General features: G+C 30.2%; 1 protein-coding gene and 2 non-coding genes across 5 annotated transcripts in view; 1 reads left to right on the top strand and 2 right to left on the bottom strand.

The window, feature by feature from the left end:
* LOC135842555 (protein phosphatase 1 regulatory subunit 14B) overlaps positions 1-17,197 on the top strand; it is a 58,608-nt gene extending 41,411 nt beyond the window's left edge. For all 3 annotated transcript variants that reach the window (XM_065360064.1, XM_065360066.1, XM_065360065.1), the window contains exons 3-5: positions 9,918-9,998; positions 10,546-10,590; positions 15,790-17,197. In XM_065360064.1, coding sequence (XP_065216136.1) covers positions 9,918-9,998; positions 10,546-10,590; positions 15,790-15,831 — 168 coding nt within the window. In that variant the 3' untranslated portion in view covers positions 15,832-17,197. The remainder of the gene's footprint in view (positions 1-9,917; positions 9,999-10,545; positions 10,591-15,789) is intronic.
* On the bottom strand, positions 7,658-7,729 carry TRNAP-AGG (transfer RNA proline (anticodon AGG)). Its single transcript has one exon. It is a non-coding gene; the product is annotated as a tRNA-Pro (tRNA).
* TRNAP-AGG (transfer RNA proline (anticodon AGG)) lies at positions 8,070-8,141 on the bottom strand. Its single transcript has one exon. It is a non-coding gene; the product is annotated as a tRNA-Pro (tRNA).
* Positions 17,198-17,598: the final 401 nt, after the last annotated feature.

Here is a 17,598-nt window from a genome sequence, read left to right on the forward strand (position 1 = left end):
ACCTAATTTTTAGATTTTTTTAAAAGCCAAAAAATTCAAATTCATATTTTTTCTCTTTTTTTTGTAAATTTTTTTTAAATACAAAAAAACTCTAAAAAAAAAAAATTCAAGGACCCAATTTGAAAATATTTTGTTACAATTTCACGAAATTGAAGCATTTTTTTATACTTTGTCCAAAATTTATAATCAATAGATAGGTAATATTTTAATCTTATCTAACGAGATGAAACTTCATTAAACTTTCATTTTTATTTCTCTCAACGTCCCCCTTCACTCCTCCCTTCACACTTCTCCTTCCCTTCCCTTCCCCTTCAAAAATATGATATTCTGCTCACACAGCTGGTAAAAATGGGGAGGGGGAGTCTAAGCAAAAAAGGCAGTTGGTGAGTTACCTCATTTTTAGATTTTTTAAAAGTAGGTACCTACAATAAAATTCAAATTTATATTTTTTGTTTTTTTTGTATGTTTTTTTCAAAGACAAAAAAAGCTTCAAAGAAAGACAAAAAATCAAGGACCAAATCTGAAAATATTTTGATATAATTTCATGTAATTGAAGCATTTTTTTTATACATTGTCCAAAATTTATGATCAACAAGTAATATTTTAATTTTATCTAACAAGATGAAATTTCATTAAACTTTCATTTTGTTCCTCAGATCAGATTCCCCCTTCACCTCATCGTCACCCATGAATTCCAACTTGAGATATCCTGTACTTACTCTTTCGATTACCCAATACGAATCTAATTTTCTACGAAACGATCACAAAACTACGTCGAAACGTGTACGTACGATTGAGTCACCGGAACTCAAAATCTTCCTGAGGAATTCATGCACAATAATCCGACGATTAATTCTACGAAAGGTGTACTTATTTTTATCTCACAGGTGGAGAGGGTTTCTTCATAGGTACCTTGGTAAATGTATAGCTTGTTTACGCGTATGTTTCACATCGGTCGCAATCCTCGGTCTGAGTGCATTTAATAATTTAATTATATAGCAGTGATACTGTTTTTTAATACGTGCTTATTATCTCGATACATTATCAACCTCTTAAGTCCTCGAATTGCTCGTATATCTACTCATGGCATAAGCTTACTTATTATTTAGTGCGAATTATTGAAACGACGACGATAAATGATGACGTAAATTTGAAATTTTCATTTGAAAAAAGAAATGTTTGACACGTTGTTATAATTATGATTATATGAGTTCGTGTAAATCTATATTTGATTAAATTTTTACGTTTTGTTTTGAAAATAATGTACTCGAGTTACTTAACCTTTATTGTTTATTTTTTACGTCATAAATATCGCGACGATGTATAATATTGAAAATTGAACCATTGAAGAATGAAAGGTATGGTATTACCAAGTGGAGACCAAATCAGCGAGATAGTCGATGGATGAAGACTGAAGAGAAGTCGTTCGTGTATTTCTTTTGTGTTTAGCTCAGCATAGCTTTATCAAAGAGGTATATTTGGCATCGTTGCGCATGAAGAATAATTATTTACCGAGAGATAGGTTAGGTTAGGTACTTTGTCTCTTGTCTCGAGTCGTCTTTGTGTGAGACTAATGTAAGATTTATTATTGACAAATTTTTTTTCGAATTTGAATCTCAAAATATAGGCTTACTGGCTTAGTGAAATTACTTAAAAAATAGGCTCAGTTGAAGAGTAAAAATATTAAAAATTAAATATTTGCATGTTTTGTTCTCTGTAGATGAAATCGAACAAATATTTATACGACCATTTTGGGTCCACGATGAGATGTACTCTACTGGTAATGGCTTTTGAAATGTCGACAAAGAGAGACGTAGAAAAAAGCCTACGAACAGACAAGGCTCGTTGTTGTATTCCTTTCGTGTTTCGCGATCGTCAAATAACTTTAAACAGACTCTTTATTTCGTATACTTATAGCTGATTTGCATTTTTACGTGATTATATAGAAATAACGCATTATGGTTTCGTTAATTCATGGCCTGTGAATTTAACAATTTATGCACAGCAATTAATAGGCCGGAGTTGGTTGCGTTGTTGTTGTTGGCGTATGGAATTAGTGCCTAGTCAAATGGTTGTTCGTGAAAGATACTAAACAAAGAGTTGTTATTAGCCTATGGTTTAGACCGTAGTCGTATGGTAATATGGTGCGATGGCATGGTATGCCTTGATAAGTTCACAGTATGTGTAACTCGTATAAATATGTACTTATTTATTGTATAAATGACCAATACCGAATACTATACATACGAGAAAATAATGGCTTTATTAATATTCGTTTAGAATCGTAGATATTTTAACCCTCTATGGGTACCAGGTGGTGAAATTCACCACCAATACCGGTTTTTGTTCAGGTGGGCAGAGCAATGTTGTTGTTTGGTTCAACGACTGGGGCGCTTAGTAGCTCGACTATCGGACTACGCATGGATGCATGTGCGGTTGCCTACATGAACCTATTACGTTTTTTTATTTATTTTTTAAAATATTGGATACTTAAATTTATAGAAAACACAAGAATTCACCTTAAGGTGTCTTCTTCGTATTGATTTTCATTGAAACGATCAGGGAAAAACACCTCCTTAAGGTGAAATTTTTCGATTCGATTTTTTTTATATTCGAAAAACAGTAATTTTTCTAAATATAATGAAAGGAGGGGACTTGTAGGTGGCGCGTTGTGTTCAGTAAGGTCCGAGGTACACATCTATACCAGCAACAGCTATGCCACCCATCTCAAATTAATTTTGCCAGTGTTTTTTATTTGGTGGTGAAATTCACCACCTGGTACCCTTTGCGTTATTTTCCATAAAATACCCACGTAGGGTTAATTGTACTACGATGGATGGAAAATTCTCTGGAAGAACGTCTGCCATCGAAAATTGAACATTAGGTAGTCATGGGTTAGGGTATGTAAGTTTGTACCTTACCTACCCACTCATCACGTCAGATAAATAGAAAATTAATTATCTCCAGCTTATACCTACTTAACGACAGTAGCCATTTTTCTAACCCATGTTCATGATTAAATTCGATAAATTTCAAATTTAAGTTATATCGATTTACTTTATACTTATCTACCTGTCCACACTCGAAGTAAATTTCGCCACAATTTTTTTTTTCAACGAACGAACGATGCGTGACTGTTTCTTTCAATTCTCTTGTATAGTTAAAAGGTTTCAATTTTTTTCATGCGAACATTCGGGTCGTATGAAATGAAAAAGGACTTTGAGGTAATTCGAGTTATTAAATTAACCGCAGCAAGGTTATTTTATTCGAGTACACGTTCGGATATTTCTTTTGCGATGATTTTTACGTATTAATTTTTAATTAATTTGGTGCTTTTGTTGATTGATTCGTTCTATTTTTTTATTTTTTTTTGCGTCGTGAATGTTGATAAAAAGGACGCAGGAAATGAGAAAAATAAAAAGGATACGAATTGAGAGTATATTATTCGAAGTGTCACTGATAATTGTAGAGAATTACAAAATGTGGGCGAATGAAAGTGATGAATGAATCGCGATGAACATATCTCGAATTAGAAATGGTCTTTTTTTTTTTTTTTTTTTTTCATCAAAGGTCAATAAAAACATGTCATTTTTATGATGGAAGAAGATGATGGACGTGAATTATACGGGGATTTGATTTAAAAATTCATGATGGAAAATTTTTATTCGAAAAAGGTAATTCGTGTTAGAAGACGATTACTTTTTTTCTCGAGTGGAAAATCAAGTTTTTAAGAAGTTAGACAACGTTTTCTGTTCTGTAATATTTTTTCCCATCTTCATGCCTTATTAGATCATTATAAATACCTTTGATGTACCTACCTACAAGAGATCAACGTAGTTGTGTTTTTGAAAAAAAAAATAATGATATATTTTTACAAATTTATTTACTGATTATATTTGGACGAAAAAATGTTCGAAACGTCGTTGAATCGAAACCAATCTAGATAAATAATTTTATTATTAATTTGCCAAGTGATTATTTTATTTCAAGAAATGTTTTTTTATGATGGGTGGGGAGGAGAAGGGGAGAAACGTTTGATATCAAAATTAGGCTAGTTTGAATTAAATCGTATTCCTTTTGATTTTTTAGAAAGGGAATCAGAATTAATTTCTGGAATAAATTTAGAATTTAGTTCTTTAAATTTTATAATTTTTTTTTAAATTGAATATTTAGATATAATTTTTATAAGGATTTTAACTTTATATTTTTTTTTTTAGTATTAATTGAGGAGTCGGCCTGCAAAGTGACCTAACTGCAAAAAATTGATTTCGAGATAAATGAGAAAAACGTGTCCTAGGAAAATGAAGTCACATTTTCGAAATCTGTTTTTGGGAATCGAAAGGGTCAACCCTCACTCACTTAATCACAGAGATGGAACGATTACCGATTATAATCGATTATAGCCGATTATAATCGGCCGATTAAAATAATCGGACAGCATCGATTAATCGGCCGATTAATCGAATCTTGGCGCTACCTATATTGTACTAATATTTCAGGCTTTTTCATTGGTCAATGGTTAAGTTGCAATGGGCCAAGGTACCGATCGTTCCGCATGACGTCATGTTTTGCTGTGTTTGGCCGTCGATTTAATCGACCGATTAATCGCCGTCGATTAATCGATTATTTCCGATTATTTTGAAGAAAATCATCGATGTAGCATCGATTATAATCGATTCCATCTCTGCTTAATCACCTTTTCGTTTCTGAAAAATATGAACACGGGTTCGCTACAGGGTGCAACAAAAATGAAAAATGCTGCAGTTAGGTCACTTTGCAGGCCGCACATACGTTTTTTTTTTTTTAGTTTTTTAGTGATATCGTGATATGTACGCAATTTTCTCCGGTTTTTCATTGCGTATGTTATTTTTTATGAAAGCAAAGATTTATTCATTCATTCAAGATTTTTTTATGTACAGGAAGCTGGGTAGCTAAAACTGGAGTTGTGGCTTATTCTCAACTTACGATTTTACCATTTCGAATCACTCTGGAGCCTCCAGTGCGATTTTCGATGTCTCCAAAATTTTTGAATTTCTTCAGAAGGGGTTAAAATTGATTTTGATTTCAACAAACAGTACTCTATGAAACACATTTTCGGAAAATCGTAAAAATAAGGTCACTTTGCAGGCCATGCTTTTAATTTTATCATTTTCAAGGGGGAAAAAGGGGTGTTACGAGTGAAACTGGATTAAGGTGATATATTCCTTTTGTAGGGCATGTCCTAAACTATCAGATAGCGTTGCTATCTCAAAAATCATTTTTTTGCAGTTAGGTCACTTTGCAGGCCGACTCCTCAATTGTATGTATTTAGAAAAATTCAAAAAATAGCATACATACATACCTACCTACCTACTTTACTTGGAGAAGTAAAAAAAAATGGAAATTAAATTTCAAAAAAAAATTACAAAACGTAATAAAAAAATTTAAAACATTGAAAAATTACAATTTTCAATTTCTTCAATTGAAAAATAATTTTCAAAGTTGAAAAATTGGTGAAAATTGTGGTTCCATACGAAATTTAAAATCAAATCCAAAAAGTACCTACGTAAAAATATCCTACTAAACTGAATTTCAGGTGTTTAAATCACCTTTTTCGAATTTTGAGGATTTTTCTCTATAGGGACATTTTGAAAAGTTCAGGTTACGTTTCAAAATCTGATAGAAAATATGTCATGTAGAAAATTTCAAAAATTTGAAAAAATTGGAAAAAGCGTAGGTATTTTTATTCAAATGAATACCTAAATAGAGGAAATTTTTATCTGAGTTCAAAATTGTTTAATTCTCTTCGCTCCTCTGTCCCCTTTCCTTCCCTCACATCATTGTTCAAAATTTTTTAACAAAAATATTTATTTAAAAAAAAAAAAAAAAAAAAAACATGGAAAAATTATTAGGTACATCTGGACAGCTTTGGTCAGATCTAATCCGATCAAAACTCTGATCTGATCAGATCCAATCAGGTCTCCCATATTGGATCTGATCCGGTTCGAACAGATCTAATTGTAAAGTCAATGAACACTTTGATCCGATCAGATTTAGATCTGATCTGGTTTAGTGAAATTGAATGCATAAAATGACCAGATCTGATTAGATTTTATCTGATCCAATCATTCTCCTTTGGATTTTTGTTATTTTTAAAAAAATGTAATGTCTTATCAAAAAACAAAAATGCTAAAAAAAATTCAAAGTAAAAATAAGTGAGACGTCATGAATTGTATTGAAATGAAGGGAAGCTCTCTAAAATTTTACATGAACTTTTTTTTGAAAATTTAAAAATTGAGAAGTATTTTAATAAAATTCTAGAAGGTATAGGCTAGTTGATTTTCTAATTAAAAATGTGTTTATTATTGTTATTATTATTTAATCCCATCATTCACTTACCACAAAGTAATCAAATTTTCTTGTGTTTCCTTAATTTTTTTGGCCTTAAAATAAGAAAATTATTGTTTTTTTCATCCATTTTATTTTTTACCAAAATGTACCTGATTTTTATGACATTTTTTGTGACCATCTGGACTGAATAATGTTTTCAATTTTAAACTGATGTAAAATTTGAACGATTGATTTTCATTTTTAGGCATTGAAATTTTACAAATTTGATTTATTGCGAACATTTTTCACTCCAGAAAGAAATCAAATTCGGTAACTTAAAAGTTCAATAGATAGGCTATCACAAATAACATTTCACTTCAATTCTAGGCATTTAGGGCTTTGCTGATTTTATTTTGTTTAAATTGAAAATCTCATAATTTTCTGCATTATTTTGAAAATATGCTTTTTCTAAATACTTGCATAAAAAATAAGAGTTTGCGAATTGCGAGGATTAAAAAAAAAGTAAAAAGTCATCTATTATTTTTGCCAGTGAAAAATATTCAAAATATTGCCTTTTTTCCTTAAAAAAAAAAAAAAAAAAAAAAAAAAAAAAATGAAACCAAGCAGCATACAAAAATAAGGAAAAATTCATAGAAAAATGTGTGTACATTTTTTTAAAACCTTATGCTAATTTTTTCTAATGAAAATTAACTCTTCTTTTTTATATGAATTTTTCTTTGTGTTTGCCAGTTGTAAAAATTCAAAAGTTCAAAATAATAATGCTGGTGTCAAATTAGAAAGGTTTCAAAAAAATCAAAAAATAAATATTTTGAATCATTATCTTTGACTTGCAAATACTTACATGAGAGAAAGTGAATAATTATTCCATCAAAAATATTTTTTTTTGCTTTAAAAAATTTTTAAAACACTTTTATGCTTTTTCATATCACATCTCGTGCTTATAAATTTCCAAAATAATGATGAAAAAAACATAGTTTTAAAATCTTCTTTGAATATTACGTATCCAACAAATTCTACCTATATTTTTGCCAAAAAAACAAGTTTTTTTTAATATTAAAATTACTAAATTTTATATTTTATTTTTTAACGTAGCAAAAAAATCTCTATAAAATGAAATTTAAAAAATTTCAATGCTTAAAAAATTAAAACGAATTGTACAATTTTTTTAACCAGTTTAAAATGGAAAAAATCGCTTTCATATCATCAAAAAAATTTTTTAACAACACTAGGCTCAAATATTCGATCAATATTCACCATATCACAAAATATTATTCACTATAGTACCTAAAAAACCTCAAATTTGAAAAAAAAAATCAAAAAAATTTTCGGGCTTGTCCGGGATTTGAACCCGGGACCTCTCGCACCCTAAGCGAGAATCATACCCCTAGACCAACAAGCCGCACTGGTCAACAGGGCCTTAACCAGCGTCTGTTCCGTCAATTTATTTTAAATACTTTATTCATTACGATTTACACGTGGAAAACCCTAAAATCTCATCGAAACCAGTTACTCTTACTTGTTCAATGACATTGATGAGACATGCGTCTGCGTCTCCTCTTTCACAACTCACGAGTTAGCTTATAGTGTAAAAATCGATATCTCTTTCATATTCCATTAAAAAATCACTCTGAGCTCGAATAATATTAGTTAAACGTCGGAAAAAAATTATAATCGTGTATATTTTAATGGTAAATGTCGAATTAATGCATAAAAATGCAAAAAAAATTTGAAAAAATTCTGGGCTCGTCCGGGATTTGAACCCGGGACCTCTCGCACCCTAAGCGAGAATCATACCCCTAGACCAACGAGCCGCTGTGAGAAAGTCGGCGTTTTCGCGTGACTTAGCGCAGACTCGTTCGCGTTGTTGCCTAATGTGTGTTTGGAATGGATCAGTGTTGCCTTTGTTGAGATTTTAAAATACGATTTTTATGGTGAAAAAATTATTTCTTGATTTTTGTGATTTTTTTCGTTCATAAATATGGACTCAGTTTTAATTTTTTTTTTTTTTTTTTAATAATGAAAGAAATTATGTACTTGGATTTTTAATTTATAAACATAATTATTTTCTTATTCGAAAAATCTCTCAACCAAGAAATGAATTAATTCTTCAATAACATCTTTATATTTTAAACATAAAGAGTACATGTGTAGGTATTTTGGAACAAATCCTTGAGGAAGGGGGAGGGGGTTTGAAGGTTTCAAAATTTTGAAAATTAGCATTTCCTTCATTTTTGAACAATTTATATTACTGTTTTTCAAAAATAACAAAAATCAATCAGATTAAAATTTTTTTTGATTTTTGAATAAATTTTGATTTGGGACAGCAGAGACTTGGAATGAGCTGGGAAAAAGCCCTCAGCCTTCCATTCTATCCATCGTGAGTTCCAAGTGTGCCTACTATCTCCAGATCATCCATTAAAATTTTTTTATTCAAAAAAGTTCTCAAATAAATTAGACGATTTTTTACTGTTTTTAAAATTTTTTATGCGCAGAAATTCCCTCAAATGAGCCTTGCAAAGTCAACATTTCTATTCGAAGTTGTATTTTTCATGATTTTTTCACTGATTATGGATCAATGAAATTAATTCAATACCAAAATGTCCAAAAATTATCGAAATACATAATTATATTGTTTTCAAAATTTTCAAGTTATTTAATCCCTTCCCCTTCAGTGTTTTTTTCAAGATCCTGATATACTAAACAATTATTGGAGTAAATACTTCAACTTTTGAACAAAAAAAGTTCTTAAAATGAAATTCACTATTTGGGGGGGGGGTGATGAAGTTCAAACTTTCCTGAAAAATCAGGGAAATTGCTCTGCAAATCCAGAAATGGTTGAATGAAATCGTTTCTCCGAGGAATGAAAATCCCACGAATACTTAGAACTTAATTTTTTGCAAATAGATTGTCCAATTTAAAAGAAATGAAATCTAATTCTACAGTTATAATAATAATTTCCTTTGTACAAAAAAAAAAAATACAAAGTTTACGAAAATATTTACGAATTAAAAATATTGATACAAAAGTTGTAGGTCTAGGCAAGCACTTCCGTAGGCATTATGTAAATTATACTCGGTTCGCGTGTCTTCTTCATTTAAATCTTGGTATTAAAATAACCGAAATTCAACTCGCGATGTTTCGCTATAAATTCTTTTCATAATTAAAGATGAGAGGTTGAAATTGTCGTTGAAAAAGAGCTGGTTATATGTACAATGTTGGCATGTATTTGTTCTTGTTTATGAGTTCGAGTACCGTTTCTGTTCGTTTGACCCAAGTCATGAGTCAATTGGAATGGTAACATGGAACTAAACTTTACTTTTTGTCCATTAAGAATATAATATAGAAATGCCTCGGGCTACTATGTTACAAAATACACGAGAAAATTAATGTGAACTTCAGATTCATCTTGTTTATTGTTTGTGAAAATACCTACTGTAATAATTCTGCTATGCAGAGAATATTACACCGTAATCTTACTTACTTACCTAAATAGTTATAAAATGAGTTGTAAGATTAAGTAGGTAATACGATTGTTATCAAATTTGATATTTTTTGACCTCGTTTGTTTTTTTATTTACGTGTTACAGAGTATCGCTAAAGAAATTGAAGTTGATATCGACGAATTGCTAGATTTGGATGATGACGATCAAAGAAGACAACACATAAAGGTATTGAAAAAAATCGCAATCTTTGTACTCGAATAAAATTTATATTTACTCGTAGAAGCAAACTCAAAAGCTATCAACTTACAGAATTATGATGAAAAAAAATACCCAGTTGAGCCACAAATATTTAATTAATGCAATATAAAATCGCAAATACCTATCGATATGATTTGCTCGATTATAAATACATGAACATGAATATCTGATTATCTCAGTGAATCTGAATCTGAATCTGGTTTCATTGTAACTTTCACTTGTCAACTCACAGCTTGATATTTTTCTCATTTTATACGAATATTCCGATATGAATCATGATTTTGGAACGTATGTGTCTGTGTATGAGTGTACAAGTAGTAATATAGCTGTACCTAATACGAGTACCTATGCCTATAATATTAATGCATCGTATACGTCTGACGTCTTTTACTCTTTATACACTGAATCGTTTGATCGCTTTCGAGTTGCATTGTTTGGAAAACTAGTTTACGTGATGAATCACCTATGAAAGATGTGTGTTTTAAAATTTTTTCGTGTGTTTCTTTGTTTACAGGAATTGATGCTCGATATCGCAGACGGTATACCAGAAAAAGTCAAAGTTAGTACCTGAACGATGTACCTATTTTATTTTCTAGGGAATCTATAACAGTATTGTACAGTACGAAGTTGACTGTTGTTAATTTAAAAGCAAATTTATCCCTTTATTTCCCTTGGGGATAAAGTGACCGTATGGTAGCCTGTCCTATCAGATGTAGAAGAGGTACCTATATTAAAACCCTTTTAAACGTTTCGACTTCGGTCATCGGTGTGACATGTCCTGGTGGAAAGACGAAATTTCTCGATTTTGTAATTAGCCTATTTGTTTGGTGTACGAGGGTAAGTTGAAGATCCAGAGGATACATACTTATTTGTTTGATGGTTATAAATACCTGCCAAGAAAGATAGATGGAATTACATGTGGGCAATTTTTTGCTGAAAATTTTCAGTTCAACTTTGATAAAATGTGGTCTTTATTTAATTTAATTTAAATAAGTCGGTACCTGTGTCATTTTTTGGAAAATTTTGAGATCAGGTGTAGATATAAAATTTTCCTACAGGATTTCGATGATGAAAAATTAAAATTTTGAAGAAAAATAATTACAAAAAGTGATCATAATATTAATATTTTTGAGTAAATAATATACTTCATTTTTCAAATAATTTCTCACTTTCGTCCTTTTTGGGTGTGTTTGATTTTTTTTTTGGCGTTAGCCAGAATAATATAAAATTGAAAATATTTATACAATAATTATTCATCAAACATTTTTTCAATAATATTTTTTTGATACAATTTTTGATCATCATCAGATAAATTTTAAGTGTAAATTCCTCCGAAAAAATCCCAAAACAGTTCTGAATGCAACTTTGAAACCTCTGCAAAGATTTTTTATGAAGATTGTGTTAGAAAACTTGAAAAATAATTTATGCATTTTTTCGACTGCAAAGTATTTTGATCTCATAGAGGCCATGGAAGGAGAAAGGGGAGGGTATGGGTCTCAAATTTTTCAAAAAACATAAAGATTTGTCCAATTAATGATTTTTTTGACTGAAAAATTGCAATTAGTCAAGTTGTAAGAATGAAAAAAAGTTTGAAAAAAAAACATCAAACTCTAATGAAATATCCACATCATGAATAAGTCAAATTTTTAAATTTCAAGTGATTTCTAGAGCATTTTTTACCAAAAAATGTGAATTAACATGACTAATGATTTTTTTTTTTGGGTACTTACCTATGATTTTGTTTGTATTTTTAAATTTGGTAGTTTGAAAATTCATACCTTTTTGCTCTCACTTGTTAAAAAATTCACTTCAGATGAGAAGCTAATTCAGAAGGGAAGAGGAGAGAGCAGTTTCTGAAAAAATTGATGAAATTGAAAAAAAAATGTAAAATGTTGAATCGGCTTGTTTTATCAGAAAATTGCTCAAAAAATGTTTAGTGATGTGTAATAAAGTTTTTACTTTAAATTTTACGTTTTTGAAATTTTTTATGATCCAAAAATTCAATTTTGACAAAAATAAAGCAGAAAAAAGACCATGAAAATTTTGACTTCAACCAACATGAAAGTATGAGAGGTCGATGAAAGGGAGACAGATTCTAAAAAAAGACTAAAATTGAAAAAAAAAAAAATTTTGAACAATTTTATTTTTTTAATGGGTTTTAACATTTTTTTAAATTCATTTTAATGAATTTTTTGCTTAAAGTTTTCTGTTTACACCAGTTTTTGTGGTTAAAAAATTGTTGAATCTTTTGAAAAAGAATTTAAAATATTTTAAAATTCATTTTATAGGCAGTTTCTGTCTGCAGGAAAATAACAAAGAAAACCTTTTTGACTCGTACAAACATCAAATTTCTTGAAGGTGGGGAAAGAAAAAGGAGAAAAGAAAACTTCATAAAATTCGCCAAAATTGAAAACATTTTCGAAATTTTGAATCAGGTTATTTTTTTTTTAGCAAAAAAGCTTCAAAAAATTTTCAAATTTCAATTTCATGAATTTTTACTTTAATTGGTCTGTTTTTATCATTTTTTGTTATAATATCAAAAAATTACTCAATCTTGTAGAAAATGAAAGTTTAAAAAACCCTGCCAAATTTAGAAAAAACTTTGAAATTTTGAATCTGATAATTTTCTGCAAGTAACATGAAATAGCAGTGAGAAGTTTTTTGAAAATAAAACCTATTAAAATTCGTGATTCAGCTTTTCTGTTTTTATTAGGCTTTTTTTTCATCCAAAAATTTCCTAATCTTGGGAAAATACCTAATTGAAAAATGATTGAAAAATAAAGACCAGTCTGAAAACTTACAATGAGAATCTCAAAACTTTTGAATCAACAAATTTTTCAATTTTTTTTTTTTTTGAAATAATGTTCAACTTGCAGCTTAAAAGTTGAAATTTTTCTGAAAAATGATATTTTTTCAACTTCTTTTTTCTCTCTATTTTATTAATTCAAAGAAAATCAAATTTCCCATCAATTCCACAGCGAAAATTTTAGAACTGTCAAGTTTCAAGTTCAATTAAATTTTATCTGATATTTGATCCAATTCAATTCAAAAATTATTTTTATTTTTTCATCAAAATTTTATAAAATTGCTTAAATAGGTAACTAGAGTTGAAAAATATCATTTTTTCTGATATATTTTTATCCGGTTCTAAAAGTTCTGAGAAGTTTTGAAAATTACGAAAAATTTGATTTTCAATTTTTTATTTGGAAGGGGGGGGGTAGGGATTTAATTAATTTGAAATTTGTCGTACGTTATTAAAGATGTAACATTTTTTCTGATTGTGATTTTTGTACGTTGACTGAAAATTGACTCTGATTTTTGGATGAATCAGATTTTGGATTTGAGGGGGGGGGGGGGGGTAGGGGAGCGAAATGAAGCCTGAAATATTGGTAAGAATTTTCTTTCACAAAATCAAACGCTTTGAGAGGGGCAAGGGGGAGAAATTTGCTAAAAAAATTTCTCAAGTAGCTAGGTGAAGTGTGTTCTAAGTTGAAATAAAAAGCACTGAAATGGTCAAATTAAAAAAAAAAAAAAAAAAAAAAAAAATGCTCGAAGGAGTGTTATAGAGAAAGAGAAAAAAAGAGAAATTTTTCTGAGTTCTGTTCTGTGTTTCTGAAAATACCTTACTTGAAATTTGTAGCTTGAGATGAATAATACTTACCTACCTATGTCAATTATTGTCTTTTTGACTGTGTGGAATTGTGGAAGTTTCAAAATTTATTGAAAAAAATTCAATATTCAAATTTATTTTTACAAAAATAAAAAATGATCAAAAAAATTAATTTCTTTATCCTCAACTTCATTTTCATGTAGGTCTTGAGCCGAAATACCATTTACTCTTTCTGTGGGTCTATTTTTTACCCCAACATTATTCTGCTCAAAAGTTTCCTGGTCGTCTGGCAAACCATTCTTCGTCTTTTGTTTGAATTAATCGACACCTGCAAAATGAAAACATTATCAGAAAATTGCAACGTGCCTCTGCCTAGATCCAGTAACAGTCTATTATTCGTTTACGTAGCACGTATAGATCCAAAGATTAGATAAGTACTATACACCTCTGAAAACTCCACGTGCCTGCTACTACGAGTTAAAAACACAAACGTGCGACGAATCGAGGGCCATTGTCGCGAAATCCAATCCACAATATTCGAATTATATTAAGTATACGAGACTGGTACGACAATTCTTGACACACGGCGAGTCGTTTCACCAGGAAAAATCTACTCGAGGCGACGTTTTGTTTATAAGGATAGGGATAAAACTTACGTTAGTATAACCCTTCTGCCTTCGTTTTAAAAAGCATTTCTCGTTAATATCAATCAAAACTTGGCGGAGGGAAAAAAGCTCTCCGTAATACTCTATTTCTTCGAATTTATAATAATGGATCAAGTTGTTCAATTAAAATCATTTGTAATACGTCGAAGAGTCGTTGATTCCGGTGAAATTATGATTGATGAGGGTATTCGTCTCTTGAGTTGATGAGAGGTCTATAGTGTGACTCGAAAGTTCCTTGGATTTTCAACGTGAATGGTTTGAAAGGTGTTGGACTTTTATTCCGAAGCCAATGTGTATAATTTTTATTCTCATGCCGAGGGGCATTTAAGCAACTTCCACATGCGATCGCGTGCGCCTGTATGTGTGTAGGTACGCGTATACGTGCGCGCGCGTGGGGGGGTAGTTTTCGACTGTGTTTTGCAACATGTAAATCGTTAAAAAACAGGTTTCGGCAAGCTGCTCCAGTAGACGCTTGGCTATGGTAACGGATCGCTGTGCAAGAGGTCTGGAGTTCGATTCCCGCGTCGGGATGAAATTTTTTCAAATTTTTTTTTCGCGATTTTTATTTTTACTAGTTCAATTTTTACAGAAAATTCAATTTAATTATTTTTAAAAATTTTTTTTCAAGTGTATTTTATTAATATTATTTTTTTTCGAATAGTATGCCGAATTAGGCGAGGCGAAGCCGAGCCGTTTGTATATTTTCGTAGTGATATCCCCTTGGTATGAAGCGAAAAAGGTGACACACCGACATCCCCTTGGAATAAAGCGAAAACAGCGGTTGTATATAAAAAACTGTACTCACCGAGGCCGAAGGCCGAGGGAAGTTAACAGACATAGTATGAACAACAAAGCGACCAGCGCAACCGAGGCGAAGCCGAGGTGAGCAGACACAACGCCCCCCAACACTTTAAAAAAAATTTGAAAAAAAAAATTAAAATCGAAAGACCGACACCTTCGAAAAATTGGCACTTTTGGGTGATTTTAACACGTTTTTAGCGATCGCATGTGGAAGTTGTTAAAATGCATGGGAGGGGGAGTCACAGGACCTAATGTTTTTTTTTTTTTTTTTTTTTTTTTTTAATGACAATATTGTGAGTTTGATTTTTTTTGAAACAGAAAATATGGCGTTTTTAATTTATTTTCAATCCAAATCATAATTTTCGAGACACCTTGTACGTAATTAAAAATCGTTCACATTGGTTTAAAAAGCATTCTTTAAATAAAGTTCGCTTTAGGTCGAATTATCTCGCTATTATCATTCATCAGTCGTTTAAAAGTTATCAAAGAACTGTAGGGACTTTTGGGTCATACTGTACATTTATTGTAAAAATAAACGTAATTTAAAATTTTACCTGCTTTATAATAAAAATTGATCATCTCACCGAGGTAAGTATTTATCGAAATAGGAAATATATTTCTTCTCAAAATCCTTTCCAAATCCAACCATAATTAATTTTAAATTGTTTTTTTCTGTTTATAGAAATTTTCAGACGATTTGCTGGAAAAAATGAAAACACTTTGAAAGTCGGAAAAGAGATCTCATTCGTTTACCATTACTGCCTTTTTATTATTTACTGTCTGTATCTTGCCACGAGAGTGTGATAACGAAAAGGAGAAGAAACGTTCATCTTGTACTACGATGATAATTTAAAAAACATTATTATAATTGAATACTCATTATTGGTATAAATTTCCGTGTCGTCAAACTCGCAGATAGATCGTCGTTCTATTCACGTTTTTTTTTTTCTTCAATATGACGTACTATATAAATTGAAATTTAATACAGATTACAGAATCCGTTGGTAAATTGGTTACTAGTCATAATACCTCCGGATGACACAAATCCGCATTTTTTTTTTGTTTTTAATTTTGTATACGTTTGTGTACCTCATACTATCGATGTGTTTGTGTGTAATTTATCTAGATACGTTTACGTTTAAAGTACACGAACGCATAAAAAAAAAGCGCAATTCTTCGAGTAATTGCTAGTCAGTTATACATTTTTATTGTGAAAAATGCTGTAAAAATGCTCATATAAGGTACAATCATAAAAACACAAATGTAGAAATGTTTCTAAATAGAACCATAATTTTTTTATTAGATTAATTTTATATGTAATTTTTTTGTACTTTGTCGTTCATTTTTTTTTCTAGATCTTTAATATCAACAAAGCATTTGTAATCTGTTTGTTATGCTTAAAATGTGTTTCAATTAGATATAATTAATTATAATTAAGACGCTTTTATGGTATAAAAAAAAATGTAGAATAATTCACGATTTTTTTATTTAGTGCCAAAGATAACTAACGTGTCACAGAGAATAAATTCATAGCACTGATTTTTGGATCAGTTTTTGCTTCGTTTGTGTGTGTGTGTTTTTTTTATACTAAAAATATAATTTCTTTCTCGAAAAAATATAAATGCTCAAGTACAGGAACTTAATTAAACATCGAATTGTACGATTTTTTATATAAAATAGTAGGTAATGTTTGATCAGTGACCCGTACGTATTGATTGTGGTCGTTACCTAGTTTATTATCTCTGTTTGTAATTGCATATGTACTTATATTTCAATTTTTTTTTAATTCGTTACAAGAAACGTCTCTTAATTATGTTTATAAGTTTTAATTTGTTTGTGTTTTGGTAATTTGAAAAAGAAAACATGGAGATGAAGAATTCGCGAATCAAAATATTATCATTATGTAATGATTTACGTATTGTATATTTGATTGATGATTTAATATACGACGTGATCGTCTTATTTGGAAAATATTCTAGAATGATGTGTTTAAAAACAATGTACGTTTGAAGCGAACTAGTCCCATGATGTATTACAATATTTGCAGTCGATGTTTCAGAACACGCAATGAAATAAAATTATTTAATGTTTGTTTTCTTTTTATTTCCTATTAAATTGCATATGGTATTGATTTCTTGAAAGATATTGTATGTTTACCCCTATTATTGCTAGTGAAATGTGTGGTTGGTTGCATGACATAGGTAATATTCCGTTTTGTTTTCGAATAAAGTATCCGGTAGTAGGTATCTATGTAAGGATGTCGTCAAATTTTACGTTGTTTTGTTCTAGGAAAGGGCTCTTAAAATTAAATAGAATAAAAAATAAAGAAGCGTTGACGAATGTCAACGAAGAACATCGATTTTGATATCAGAGGCTTCTGCGAAAAAAATATTATTCGAGGTTTGGATTTCTAGGAGAGTTTAGTCTATAAGCTTGTAAATAAGCTAAGAAGTGTGGGCATTTGGCTGAATTGTCTGCCTGGTGAATTAAA

Source organism: Planococcus citri, chromosome 4 (assembly GCF_950023065.1).
Source record: "Planococcus citri chromosome 4, ihPlaCitr1.1, whole genome shotgun sequence".
In the NCBI taxonomy this organism is placed as follows: domain Eukaryota; kingdom Metazoa; phylum Arthropoda; class Insecta; order Hemiptera; family Pseudococcidae; genus Planococcus; species Planococcus citri.